Source organism: Aquarana catesbeiana, linkage group LG09 (assembly GCF_042186555.1).
Source record: "Aquarana catesbeiana isolate 2022-GZ linkage group LG09, ASM4218655v1, whole genome shotgun sequence".
In the NCBI taxonomy this organism is placed as follows: Eukaryota; Metazoa; Chordata; class Amphibia; order Anura; family Ranidae; genus Aquarana; species Aquarana catesbeiana.
Window position 1 is genome coordinate 256,650,345 of NC_133332.1, and position 14,107 is coordinate 256,664,451.

Here is a 14,107-nt window from a genome sequence, read left to right on the forward strand (position 1 = left end):
ATAAAAATTTATATATATTTAAAAAAAAAAACACAGCTCTATAGTCAAGTACGTTTTGCAATCGCCCTTCTTAAATCCACCTAAATTAGCTGCCAGCTCTATGATTAGAACAAGCAGAACAGATAAAAGAAACAATATATAAATAGTGCTGTGGTTTTAGTTAAATCCAATACTAGCCACCTGTGTATAATTAATCATACAAAGAGTTTATATGGAGTGACTATACCAACAAATTATCAAAATAAAAACCATTAAACTGTGGTACAGATCTTTCCTTGTGTGCATGTATCAGTCCACAAAAATCCAAAATATAAGCTCTTGGTGTAGTTTTTCCTCCACATTGCATCACATAAAGCCCCTGTGTTGTGTGCCTGCAATCCAAACCACTCAATATGTGCTCAGTGATGGTCCCCTTTGGTACCGCATTCACTGTCTTGCCTGGGCCTAAACTGATGTCTATCAGTTAGGTTGGCATGCTTATAATTGTCATCCCAACCTTGGTTAATCAATCAAACTCACCTTAAACATTGGGTATATATCACGAGGTTGTCAGGACTATGATATTCATAATCAGGGACTCCCTTTAACCACTTCAGCCCCGGAAGGATTTACCCCCTTAATGACCAGGCCATTTTTTGCAATACTGCACAGTGTTGCTTTAACTGACAATTGCGCGGGCTTGCGACGTTGTATCCTAATAAAATTGATGTCCTTTTTTTCCCAAAATAGAGCTTTATTTTGGTGATCATCAAATGATGACCCAGGTCATCAAAACTAGTGTCCTCATTGGAAGATTTCTCCTCTTACTTTTCTGGGTACAACCCAAAATTTGGGATTTACTTTTACTTTCACTTTGAATTATCATGGTAAATGGGACAAATGGAGAGGGTGAAACCTGTGCATGAGCTGCCTGCGCGCCCTGTGAGTCAATAAGACTCGGCTGATCACAGATCTTAGTAAGGGGACGATCCTGGCCCCTTACCACGTGATCAGCTTTCAACCAATGACAGCTGATCACGTGATGTAAACAGAAGATCAGGGAAAAAAAGCCAATCACCGGCGTCTGACAGAGGGACATCGGTCATAAACAGGGAGAGGCACTGCACTGTGTAGTGCATATCAGTGCCACCTCACCAGTGCCACCTATCAGTGCCCATCAGTGCTGCCTCATCAACGCACATCAATAAAGGGAAAAAAAATGACCTGTTTTTCAAAATTTTCAGTCTCCTATTTTTTGCTAAAAAAAAAAAAACCAGTAGTGATTAAATGCCACCAAACGAAAGCTCTATTTGTGGGGGGAAAAAATGATAATGTCAGAGTGTTGCATGACCGTGCAATTGTCATTCAAAGTGTGAGAGCGCTGAAAATTGGCCTTGGGCAGGAAGGGGGTTTAGGTAGGGAATCCTGAAACGTGCACCTTCAAAATACAAGTCTACAGTAGTGACTTCCATATTTCTTCTGCGACAGAGAACACCAGCAACTATAGACTGCAGCCTGGAAAAGTGATCTTGACATATCACGTGCCTGTACACTAAATTTTATTTTATTTAATTTTTACCACTTCACCTACGGAAGATTCACCCCCCTTCATGACCAGGCCATTTTTTTGCAATACGGAACAGCATTACTTTAACTGACAATTGCGCGGTCGTTCGACGCTGTACCCAAACAAAATTGGCGCTATAAACAAAGAGCGATAATTTTGAGAATTTTTTTTTTTTTAACTTTTTGCCATATTACATTTCCAAGAAAAATATATTAAACTACATCGGTTTAAGTCGATTTATATATTTATTATATATTCTTCTATATAATTTTTGGTAAAAAAAAAAAAATCACAATAGGCGTATATTGAGTGGTTTGCGCAAATGTTATCGTGTCTACAAACTATAGGCTAGATTTAGGGACTTTTTTTTTTTTATTATTCTTACTAGTAATGGTGGCGGACAAATCTGATCGCAAATGACACTTTTTGGGGACCAGTGACATTATTACATTGATTAGTGCTATAAAAAGGCACTGATCAATGTAAAAATGACACTGGCAGGGAAGAAGTTAACACTAGGGGGCGATCAAGGGGTTAACTGTGTTCCCTGGGTGTGTTCTAACTGGGCTGCCAGGGACATGACAGAGATCACTGTTCCCGATGACTGGGAACAGAAGATTTCTGACATTGTCATCTGTCAGAATGGGGATCCACCTTGTTAACAAAGGCAGATCCTTGTTCTGCCTCTGTACTAGGTGATCGCGGGTCGCCGGCAAACATAGCCTGACCCGCGGACACGTTCCTGCAGCAAGCATGCGCCGCCGTACAGCTAAGGCAATTGCGCAGGAGAGCCAACCTGCTGCCGTATAACAATAGCGGCTGGTCGGCAAGTAGTTAAATTATTATATTTATTGAATTTTTCATATAGAACAAGAAAAAAGCAAAACAATACAAAATACATTGCCTATACATGTATGGCTGTTTTTGGTAAACAACAATATAGTTAAATCTATATCTTACATAATCAAACATAAATGAAAATACTTCGCCTAAGATGTAAATGTGACATGTTAATAGGCCATATACATTATATTTAGTTGCTGATTTGTGTTTTAAAATTCCTTAGGTTTTTTAAATCAATTTATGATTTAATTGCAATTTTCTCTTTTTGTTCACCCTTCTCTGCTTACATTGTTGTGAGCTGTACAGCAGTTTATAGTTAATGTTTTTTTTTTTTTTTTTTTTTTGTTTTTTTTTTTTTCATTTCATTCATTTTTCATTACTTTTGTTCAAAAATCATCCATAGCAACCAGTAAAAAAAATGGTCAGGTGCAAGAAAAGTGCCCATTCATGTAGGGGGAGGTAATGGCTAATTCTGCTGGGAAAATCTTGGGAGCTACACAAATGCCTCATGCATCGCAAATGTGTAAAATGGGAAATGGGGGTTTATCATTTTTTCTTTTTATTAAACAGTTGTTACTATGATACACTTGTCATTTGAGGCATTTCTGTTTTTTTTTTTTTTCTGCTAAAGCACAAAAAGCAATGACATAGTAAAAATATAAAGAGGTGTGTTTTAATCCAGTGCATTCAAACTTGGCAGGCAGCACCACCTACAGGCCATTCTAAGGTGTACATACAAACAGGGTGTTTTCCTTCAAAGGCAACCACTTTGCAGTAATACTTCCTCCACAGATAACCAACACGTTTTTACATATACAAGCTTAAAGTTTATATTTTTAATGTAATTTATCACAAAGTGTCTTGCCAAAGATCTACATGCAAGGCTTGCACTGCTTATCATACTGCATGTTTTTAATCTTCTTTTGTTTTTTTTTGTTTTTTTTTAATAGCCCAAGTGGAAAAGCTTTTCGGTCAAAAGTCGAGCTTATAGCATACTTCCAAAAAGTAGGCGACACATCCCTCGACCCCAATGATTTTGATTTCACTGTAACCGGAAGAGGAAGCCCCTCTCGAAGAGAACAGAAACTGCCGAAAAAGCCCAAAGCTTCAAAACCCACCGGTACTGGCCGAGGAAGGGGAAGGCCAAAAGGAAGCGGGAAGGCAAAGCCAATAGTCAAGCTAGAGGGTGTACAGGTTAAGAGAGTAGTTGAAAAGACTCCAGGAAAGCTTCTGGTCAAAATGCCTTTATCCGGAAATAAAGAAGAATCTGATGCAACTACATCAGAACAGGTTCTTGTCATTAAGCGCCCAGGGCGGAAAAGAAAATCAGAAATTGACCCATCAGCAGCTCCAAAAAAACGGGGCCGCAAGCCAGGCAGTGCCAGTGTCGCTGCTGCTGCCGCTGCTGCAGCAGCAGCAGCAGCCGAAGCCGCAAAGAAAAAAGCAATCAAAGAGTCTTCCGTTAAGCCCCTCTTAGAGACTGTATTACCAATAAAGAAACGTAAGACACGGGAAACTGTAAGCCTGGAGGTTAAAGACCCAGAGCCCCCGGAGATTCCATCTGCTGTCACCGAAAAGAGCGTAAAAGTACAGAATCCTGCTAAAAGCCCAGAAAGCAAAAGTAAAGAAAGTAGCCCTAAAAGCAAGAGCACTCTGCCCAAAAAGGAGCAACCGCATCACCACCATCACCACCACCATCACCACCACTCCGAATCTAAGGCATCCACAACTAGTCTGGAGCCAGAGACTTCAAAGGACAGCGTAAGTGTCCCAGAGCCACAGGACTTAAGTGTCAAAATTTGCAAAGAGGACAAAGTACTCGAGAGCGATGGTTGTACGCAGGAGCCGCCTAAGACTCAGCCTGCCGATAAGTGCAGAAACAGAGGGGAAGGTGAACGAAAAGACATTGTTTCTTCATCCATACAACGGCCGAGCAGGGAGGAACCTGTTGACACCAGAACACCGGTGACCGAAAGAGTTAGCTGACTTTAAGAAGTTTAAAGAGAAAAAAAAAAACTGTTAAATAAAGGCAGCTGTTGTCTCTTCTCCTTGTGGGTAGGGCTCTGACAACGCTTCCCTATAAATGAAGTAAAGAAAAGTCTATTTTTCCTCCTGTAGCTTGGAGTTTCGTAGCTTCAGGGTGGGAGTGAATGTCAGTTGTGGATCTTTTTATTACCGACGAGCACAGTGAGTCAGGGGTGAAGACTTCTAACAGAGACAGAAGCCGCTTTGCACTTTTTTTTATACTAAATAGGCTCCTTTGAACATGGCTTACTCTGCATCATACTACTGACCAAGGTGGGCTGTCTCCTTAACTTTTTTAGGTATGCCAACTTAAGCTTTGCTCCTGTTTAGCACACTCCAGTCCCCGTGCCATCTGTAGTGGCATTCTTGTTGCTGCAGATTAGAATCTTACATATTTACTTTTTACCTGTGGTAAATATAAAAAGTATGGGGTTTGATTTAGTCCAGACCACAGTATTGCCAAATGATTGTGTCCCATGGACTGAGCCAGGGTATACAAAAGCCTTTTAGCCTTTTAAATAGGGTACCGTGTCTGCCATTTATACATTAGATCTTTACCCAATGCTCTCTTAATTCTCCTTTTAGTTATTTTCAGTGGCAGCTGGCATATTTAAAGGCTATGTAGATATTTTTGTTATTCTTGTGACTTAAGTACATGGTTAGTCCTACACCTAAAGGGGGGAATTTGAACTTACTGTGTGAGCCCTTGAGTATTTAATGAAGTCTATACTGTTTGAAAGACTATTTTTTAAATAAATTACCCCAGCTCCTAAAAAAAAAAACTTACTATTGGTGATTTGGTCTATAGAATGGTGGCAGTTTGGCAATAAGTTATTTACTGAGAAACGAAAGGGTGGCAGTGGACGGGATTTTAGGAGACCAAGGATACTTGTAGTTAGAGTGAAAGTTTTTTTTGTTTGTCATTTTAGTTGTGTAAAGAACTGTCAGTAATGTTTGTGGACATACATGTAGAAACTTACAGTGCAGAAATTTATAACTTTTGATGAAAAGTTAATGTGGGGGATGATAATATGGTATGCACAATAGACTTCCTTTATGAGTAAACTCATTGAAGAACACTCAAAGCAGCCTCTTGATAGTCTGAAGTGGCTGATAACATAAATCAGGGGATTTCCCCAAACTTTAATACGTTTAGTAGGGTCCAAAAGTCTGAGAGTATCAAAGAACTGTGTTTATTTTATAAATTATGTGGAAATAAGGTAGTTTGTTTTAACCTAAATGAAAATTTTCTAACATTTACATCATTTTTCACTAATGCAAATCAACAGAAATGTATTTGTATTTTTAGTACTGTCAGTGTGCAGTCCATTCCATAACAGGTGAATCTTCCTTACACCTGAACATTTATGCCACCACATTTGATTGTTGGTTTTATATTCTGTTGTGTGATGTGGCTGTGTCCTTGAATAAGCTCTACTTAAATCCCAACTCCAGCCAAAACATTGTCAATTAGTGCCTGATAGGTATTACCAGAGAGGTTCTCACTCCTCTCCACTAAAAAAAACATAAACCATCTGTAATTACAATGTCAGTTTTTTAGGTCATTCAGTCTTCAACAGTGATATTTCTAAATTATTAGCCCATACTTTTATTTGCACATTTGTTATGAAAGAATTTATATTGGAAACTGCTGCTCTCCCAATCATTCGTTGACTGCAAGTTTACGAAGTAGAATTGAGAATAATTTTTTTTTTTTGTTTTTCCATTTGGATTTGAATATCATATGAAGATCTTCTTTTGCCTTGTAAAGAAGGTAATTTGATATGCCGGTTGTAGGTGCTCTGATTACTTAAGAACTACATGATCTTGCTTTGGATTAAAGTGGATGTAAACCCAATGTCATCCTTTCTAAACTACTGCCATAGGGGTTATCTATAAGGATATACACGCCTCCTGCATGTATCTTTACCTGTCAAATGTCTCCCCTCTGTCTGTTATGAGACCCGAAAAACTGCAGTTTCTGTGGGCGGGTCTGTTGTCTGGAGCTCGGTGGGTGGAGTCGTGATGTCAGACTCCCCGCCCACCTCTACACTCCCCTTGTCAGTATGCATTTTCTCCTGTGTATTTCTTACACTGAACTTCTGCTATGATCTCTAACATCCAGTGAAAAGACAGGAAAGTAACCACATGACTTCAGCATGCCAAATCATGCTGAGGTGTGGAACAGCCAATCCTTGCAGAGCTGCTTAAGAAAGTAGTGGGGGTGGGAATTAAAAAATAACGCGTGTCTTAGGCTAGTGCACGAGATGTGTAAATCACCTGTCACTCACAGCAAGGCGGAGGATTTGACAAAGTTTTTTTCTGTTTGTCAAGAATTATCTCACTGAACAATAAGAGGATTGCTCAGAGCTGGATTAACTATTTGTGGTAAGACTGGGCTCAAATGATAGGAAATCTTATACTCCACATTATGACATAAAAAAAAAAAAAAAATTGGGGTTTACATCCACTTTAATTTAATGTGTAGGATTATCTCCAGCATACATTATACTGCCCACTAAGGAACTATGCGTGTGTAACTGCGGTCTGGCTCTGCAAAATTTCCTCAGGACTTAAGAAATTTATCAGAACATAGAATGATTCCTTCATCTCCCTTTTAATAATGATAGAAATGGTTCTAAAATATTTCAGTGCTTTTCTGACATTAAGGCTGGGTTCACACTAGTGCGAATTGGATATGGGTTACCCACATCCAATTCGCAATAGCAGGTGATTGTGACTGGCTCTTGATGGAGCCGGTTCATATCTCCGCAGTGGCTCCAGTGCGATTTGCACGGGGAACGCTGTGCGTCTTTTTGGTACTTTCAGGTCTGAATTCGGGCTGAAATCGGACCTGAAACAGGGAACGAAGACGCACCGGACCCCTGCTGTGAGCCACTGCATGCTCATATGTGAACCCAGCCTAAAGCTGCACTCCAGGAATTCAGCCAGTCTGTAAAATGTGCTGGCATACTACAAGCTAAGTCCATGCATGCCACCTCTTGGACTCCTCTCTTTAATTTACATCTGAGTATTATGGTTTTCTGTGAACACAGCTACACTCCCGGAGCTCTGACGGAACATAAGCTGTCTTCTCACGCACAATAGCATTCCTGCCCGTCCCCTGTGCTCTTCATTCACAGAAGCCTTTGTATTTTGGGGTGGACTCTGCAGCTGCTGGAACTGAGACCAGAAGGTCCATTGGGGATTTGTCTGATGCTCTGTAAAAATGTATATTAAAGCGATAAGTCCAGAAGGTGGCATTCACAGTGGCTGCATTCCTGGAGTTTTAACATTTAAGTCCCATCCACACATGTGCACTGCATTAGCTCACTAAAAAAAATAGCATGTACTATTTTCTGTAATGGCCCAATTCAACTTATGGTATAGAGTTACCAGTTATGGCAAGGTGTGTTTGGGGTGCCATTGAGAATGAATATTGCTGTATTGTACCAATGGCAGTGTGATGGTGTGATCAGGGCTTTGGAGAATTATTAGTTAGGACCTGAAACAATCTGATGTCTCTGCACTCACTATCTCACATAAGGATATAATATGTGAAACACTAGATTTTCACATAAATTTATTTTGAAAGTTAGTGTTTCTAAAGGCAGAAGGTTTTTTTTTTATCTTAATACATTCTATGCATGAAGATAAAAAACCTTCTGTGTGCAGCAGCCCCCCATCTCGATCCACCGATGTGCACGAGTGCCTCAGCCATCTGGGACGCTCCCTCCTGATTGGCTGATACGCAGAAGTGCCATTGGCCCCTGCCACTGTCAATCAAAGTCAGCCAATCAGGAGAGAGTGGGCGGGACCAATACACAGCTCCGTGTCTGGATGGACACACACAGATGCGGCTCGGGTGCTCCCGTAGCAAGCTACTTGCTGTGGGGGCACTCGACAGGAGGGAGGGGCCAGGAGCACAGAAGAGGGACCCAAGAAGAAGAGGATCGGGGCTGCACTATATACAAAACCACACAGAGCAGGTAAGTATAACATGTTTGTTATTTTTAAAGAAAAAAAAAAAAAGACTTTATCGCTTTAAGACCTACAAAATGTATGCCTCGTTATTGGGAGCACACGTTATTTAAATAAATGTTATGCTTTCACAATAAATGTAAATGATTTAAATTGTTTGTGAACAGGATAGGTACATTTTGGTTTCAAACAAAGCACTTTTCATAAATCTCAACCGAGTAAAAACAATGATTTGAAATAAACATTGTTCTTCAGACTTTTGGACACTACTGCATACAATTCATTTAGAGATTTGCTGTTGAGAACTAAACACCCTGTAGCTTAGTGGTCATCAACCCTCTCCTCAGGGCCCACTAACAGGCCAGGTTTTATGTATTACCTTGGGGAGATGCAGACTAGAATACTGCAATTACTGAGCAGCAAATGATAATCACCTGTGATGTATTTCAGTTATCTTGCAAAACCGGCCTGTTAGTGGGCCCTGAGGACAAGGTTGATGACCACTGCTCTAGATGACGCTGTGAAGGAAGCAGTCATTCACCAACCCAAGCTCTGTGTCAGTTCCGGAGTCATAAAACTACACCTATTCACTGATGCATTATCCTTGTTACCAGTATATACTAGGGGGAGAATGGTTCCTGTCAAAGGTTATTTACAAAGGTGTTTTGTTTCATTATCAAGTCTGTTAAGGGATGGCAACTGTGTCTTAGAATTGGCAGCATTTCACAATTATAAGGGAAATCGATACCAAATGTTCTTCCAGTTCATTGTAGTACAAGTAGCTTTTCTGTAGTGATAATAATTGTTGCACTGCTTTTCTTCCTTCACAGAAGAAAGGACTGAAATAGTGAATATTTATAAAGCAGGAATCTGGGGAAATACATTTTATTTATGGGTATTTTTTTTAAATAATTCTGTAGATCTATTTAGCTGGACACTTTTTTTTTTTTTTTTTTTCTTTTAAGAAGACAGTCACATGAAGCTGCGAAACTCTAAGTTGTTTTTCTTTTTTTACTTCATTTGTTCTTTCGCTTGGCAGTTTTATAAGGACTTCCTGTTAGAAAAAAAACATTTCTGTCAAGGATATTCTACAGCTTTGAGTGGCCAGTCATATTCCAGTTGTCAATTTTAGGTCTGTATTTATTTTAAACAAGCTGTATACCTTTCAGACTGAGCACTTAGATGATGTACTGGAATGGCATGTGATCTCTAATCAGTAGCCAATTGAACTGGTCACATTACCTCCTCAACTGCCATATAGATCTCATTGGGCTTCTAGCTGCAGTCAGCAGTGGGCTGATAATACCAGGAAAAGGTAATTCCATGAGATGCATGAAGCTGAACTCCAGCTAGAAAAACAAAAATTTGCATGAAAGTGTTACTAAAGATAACATTTTTCTATTACAGTAATAAACATGTTATACTCACCTGCTCTGTGCAATGGTATTGCACAGAGCAGCATGAACTGACTCTTCTTCGGACCCCCGCAGGCGAAATTGGCTCCTCCTTTTCGCAAGCTGCTTGCTATGGAGGATGCATAATGCGTGCTCACTCCCGAGCTGTGTATGTCTATGGAGCTGCTCTCCAAAGACACACACAGCAGGGATTGGCCCCAAACCCCACATCCTCCTCACTGCCTGAGTCTGTGTGAAGACGGGGGAGAAAAGATGCAGCCTTGCACAGCGCTGGATCTCTTCTCTCTCTTCCCCTTCACACAAGAAAGGGGGAGGACAGAAAGCTTTAAAATGTGTTGTGTTTTTTTGTTTTTTTCCCCACTTAATGCAGGGAAGGCATTAAGGTAAACATTTTGACTTTAGAATCACCTTAATTATGCATTTAGATTATCAAGTATCAAGATACCAGTGCCCACATGATAGAGATATTCACAGGGTTTCACCTGGCTAATAGGTTTTTACTCAATGGTCAGGTAACCCCACAAAAACTGCTGCACCCATGCCCAAGTTTCTTCTCTAAGAGCTTGTGTATTGACAAGCAGTGTGCCGGATGAATACCTTTTTGCATTATGCACAGGATAAGAAAGTAAGTTAGAGGGATGTCATGGAGAAACCTCCCATGGGCTGCTTTGATTTCAGATAATTACTTTAGCGAATAAGGCACCATATATATGTTATTACTTATTATTCCTTTGCTATTATTTTAACTGGGGTGGGGGAAAAAAGAGATGCACTTAATGCTTGTGGTGGTGTAAGGAGGAGGGCGCTACATTTTACACATAGAAAATTAAAACAAGTACTTGCTTGGTTGCCAACGGTACACCTTTTATTTTGTCTTTCCACATTTTTCCCTGTTCAGTGTAAAATTCCACAGTTGGCAGAATACCACCTCTATAGCAGTTTAAGTGATGCCTAGAAGTTTGAAGAAGCGGTTCTTCAGCAATAGATGTAAGAGTCTCATCTCCCTGTTAACTGAGTGAATGTGAGTTTTGTGGTATAATATATATATATATATATTTTTTTTTTTTCTTAAAATGTAACGTGAAGGCCTTTGTATTAGTTTTTATCTGATATTTGTGAGGACGCTGTGGGTTTGCATGATTTTATACTTCAAAGATGTGCAGAACTCCTAGTAGCTATTGTATTGAGATATATAATTATATATATATACATATGATATTTATCAGCACATACCTTCTTGCTTTACAAAAGTATAAGGGCCATGTAACATGTTAACGTACATGAGCAGACAATGTTGACCATGTTTTCTTCATGTTCATTCCAAAGCATTTTTCGATATATTCTAAAAGAAGAAAAAAAGTCATGACTACATTCTACTTTAAACAGTTCAAAGGATTATTTACATATTTTGTTCATGATTACAACATGGCCTACCCTGGAAGTCCTTATTAACCTGCACCTTACTATTTTCTTTTTTGGAAAATCAAAAAAGAGGAAAATATTTTGTTTACAGAGAACTCAGTTCTACAAGTGTGTTTAAATGGCAGTAAAAAAAAAAAAAAAAAACCTATGTATCCTTAGATGACACAAGGAGCATAATGTACTCGGCGTGAACAGGAATGGCGTTGCAAAGGGAGGCGGAGCCCTCGTTAATCATGTCTACACCCTTCAAGGAACTGTCCATTCTGTGCAGGTGTTCAACAACCATTTAATGTTTTACGTTGTAAAAGTCTTTGGAAATAATTTTACATAGGATTATTTTATCATCATTTTGAGACTTCTTCCATTATCTTGTCTTGTTTTATTTCCACAAAAAGGTTCTGTTTGGCATGCAGGAATCCACAAACTAGACAAACAGCTTCAGTACTTTGCGCTCAAGAATATATATTTGACTGTTTCAGAGCAACAATGACAGACTCTGTAGATTTAGCCTGGTGGTGGTGTTTTTTTTTTTTTTTTTTTTTTTTTACTTCCATATACTACTGGGCTGAAATGACAGACAACTGCTCTATAAATATGATTTTCAGTACATTGTCACATTTATTTTTTCTTCCATGATTTTTCTTTAACATGAGTTGTGCACTTTTTTTTTTTTATTTTGTAAAATCAGGTGCCCTTCTCAAATGCCTTTTCATAGAGAGCACTTTAGTTATGTCTTGATTGTGTGATTTATTATAAGTGAAAGTACCTGTGACATAGGAAAGACTTTGTATCCATACATAAGGAAATAACGTGTGTAAATGTCTGTATACTGAAATATACCAAACAAACTCTGCTTCTAGCATTCATTCAGTGTTTGTCCTATTGATTTTATTTTCTTAACTGATTTACACGGATGATAAAGCTCAAATATGGATAAGCTATGGCCCTGTTGATGAGCTACATGTCCCAGCCTAGCTGCCTAAGGGGGTGCCTGGTTATCTATCTTTTAACCTAACTATTTTTTTTTTTTTTTTTTTTACATAAATCTATAGACTGACACCTTACAGAATAGACTGTAGCTCTACTCTACTGTCTAATTAATGCACTATTTTTCAGTAGAGTTACAGTCTCTTCTCCTCAGCACCAGGTATCAGTCTATTCATTTTGCATCCTTTTTTGACCCAAGGGTCTGTTTCCAGTCTGCTACCATTTCTTTTGGTAGCTAGGAGAATAAGTCCTGTCTGACACTGTATGACTGTCCAGCTTAGATGTCTACAAATCTTTTGGAAAAAGCGCCGGTATATTTTATATAGCCATAAATATCTGTGCTTTCTGCATCAAAACAAATCTAAAAGCCATTGAGGTTGATTTTGCTAAAACTGGAGCATGCAAAATCTGGAGCAGCTCTGCATAGAAATCAATCGGCTTCCAGTTTTTTTTTTTTTTTTTTTTTGTCAAAGCTTTAAGTGTTACTAAACCCACAACAGTAAAATCAGTCTGTATATGCAGTAAAGCATGCTTGTTATACTCACTGTGAAACCCAAGGGGTTAATCCTCCATCCCTTGTGTAAAAAAGCAGTTTGATTCTGTCTTCTCTGATCCTCCTATTACTGTCCCCAATCCCTCTGCTGATGGAACAGAGCCTTGGAGGAACTCTGCTCATTTTGGTGCGTGATAGATATAGATATATATATATATATATATATATATATATATATATATATATATACACTGGGTATAAGTGATCAGCACTGTCCAGACAGAGGGTCAGGTTTCATGCAGCCTCATAGGACAATCGGAAGAAAATAAACACTTTATACAAGCTTTAACCAGTGCTTGGCCAGACAATGATAGACGTCACAAGGCTGCTATATACCACTAATGAGAAAAGGTATTTAGCAGTTTATATTTATTAATATTCTTGCATTTCCATGTACTGTGAGAGACCAGATATAGTGAATGCAGGGTCCTGGGTTTAGTAACACTTTAATTGAATAAGCTGAAGTTAGAAGCTGATTGGCTACCATGCACAGCTGCACCAGTTTTTGCACTCTCCCGTTTTATTAAATGCATCCCACTAGGGCCCGTGTCAAGAAGGTTTTGTTAACATCAGAATAGCTTCTCTCTCCCTATACAGGTCAATGGAAATGCAGAAACCGTTTGATGCAGCAGAGATCAAATGTAAGACAGATGGCGGTCATCTGCAGGTAAAATATACCTGTTGGTGAATTCCAAATGCCTCAAACTGGTGGGGAATACTAGCAGAATTTACCTGAATTGATTTGACCCATTAACACAAGCCCAAAGCCCGTTGACACAGGTCCTAAGTGTGCCTATAGCATATCCAAATATGTGATAACATAGCAAAAGTGTTAGTGGTATTCAGTATCCTGCTAAGCCACATAAAATCTATGTCATTACCATGCCCTGAATTGCAGAAAGACAATTTGAGTGACTGCAATAGTTTACTACCAAGAGGTTTGTTGGAAACCTAAAAGACTCTGGCATCTTGAGCATCATCGATGGGGTCCAGAGTCCACATATATGGCCTTTCCACTTCCCTGTCTCATCCTTATCTCTTTGCTACATTCACACATTTGCAACTTTATGTAGCTTGTGGAAGAGTGCTTAAATAAATATTTAATTTAATATAGTGTTTTATTTTACTTTTAGGCCTCATGCACACTGGATGTTAAAAACGCCACTTTTAGGAGCACTTATCTTTTTTTTCTACCTTTAAACGCCCCTCCAGTGTTAGTTTGTGTCAGTGCACACATAGGCGTTGAGGCCGAAAAAACCCCACTGCCAACGTGTTCAGGAGAAGCAGCCTTTTTGGCAGAAAAAAAAATGCGTGACATGCCTAAATGTGTCTAAA

The 14,107-nt window shown here is 39.1% G+C and overlaps 1 protein-coding gene across 1 annotated transcript in view; it reads left to right on the plus strand.

The window, feature by feature from the left end:
* Positions 1–12,098, plus strand: part of MECP2 (methyl-CpG binding protein 2) — a 64,946-nt gene extending 52,848 nt beyond the window's left edge. Inside the window, exon 3 of the mRNA XM_073600245.1 lies at positions 3,340–12,098. Within this exon, the coding sequence (XP_073456346.1) occupies positions 3,340–4,375 (1,036 nt within the window). The 3' untranslated portion in view covers positions 4,376–12,098. The remainder of the gene's footprint in view (positions 1–3,339) is intronic.
* The last annotated feature ends 2,009 nt before the right edge of the window (positions 12,099–14,107 follow it).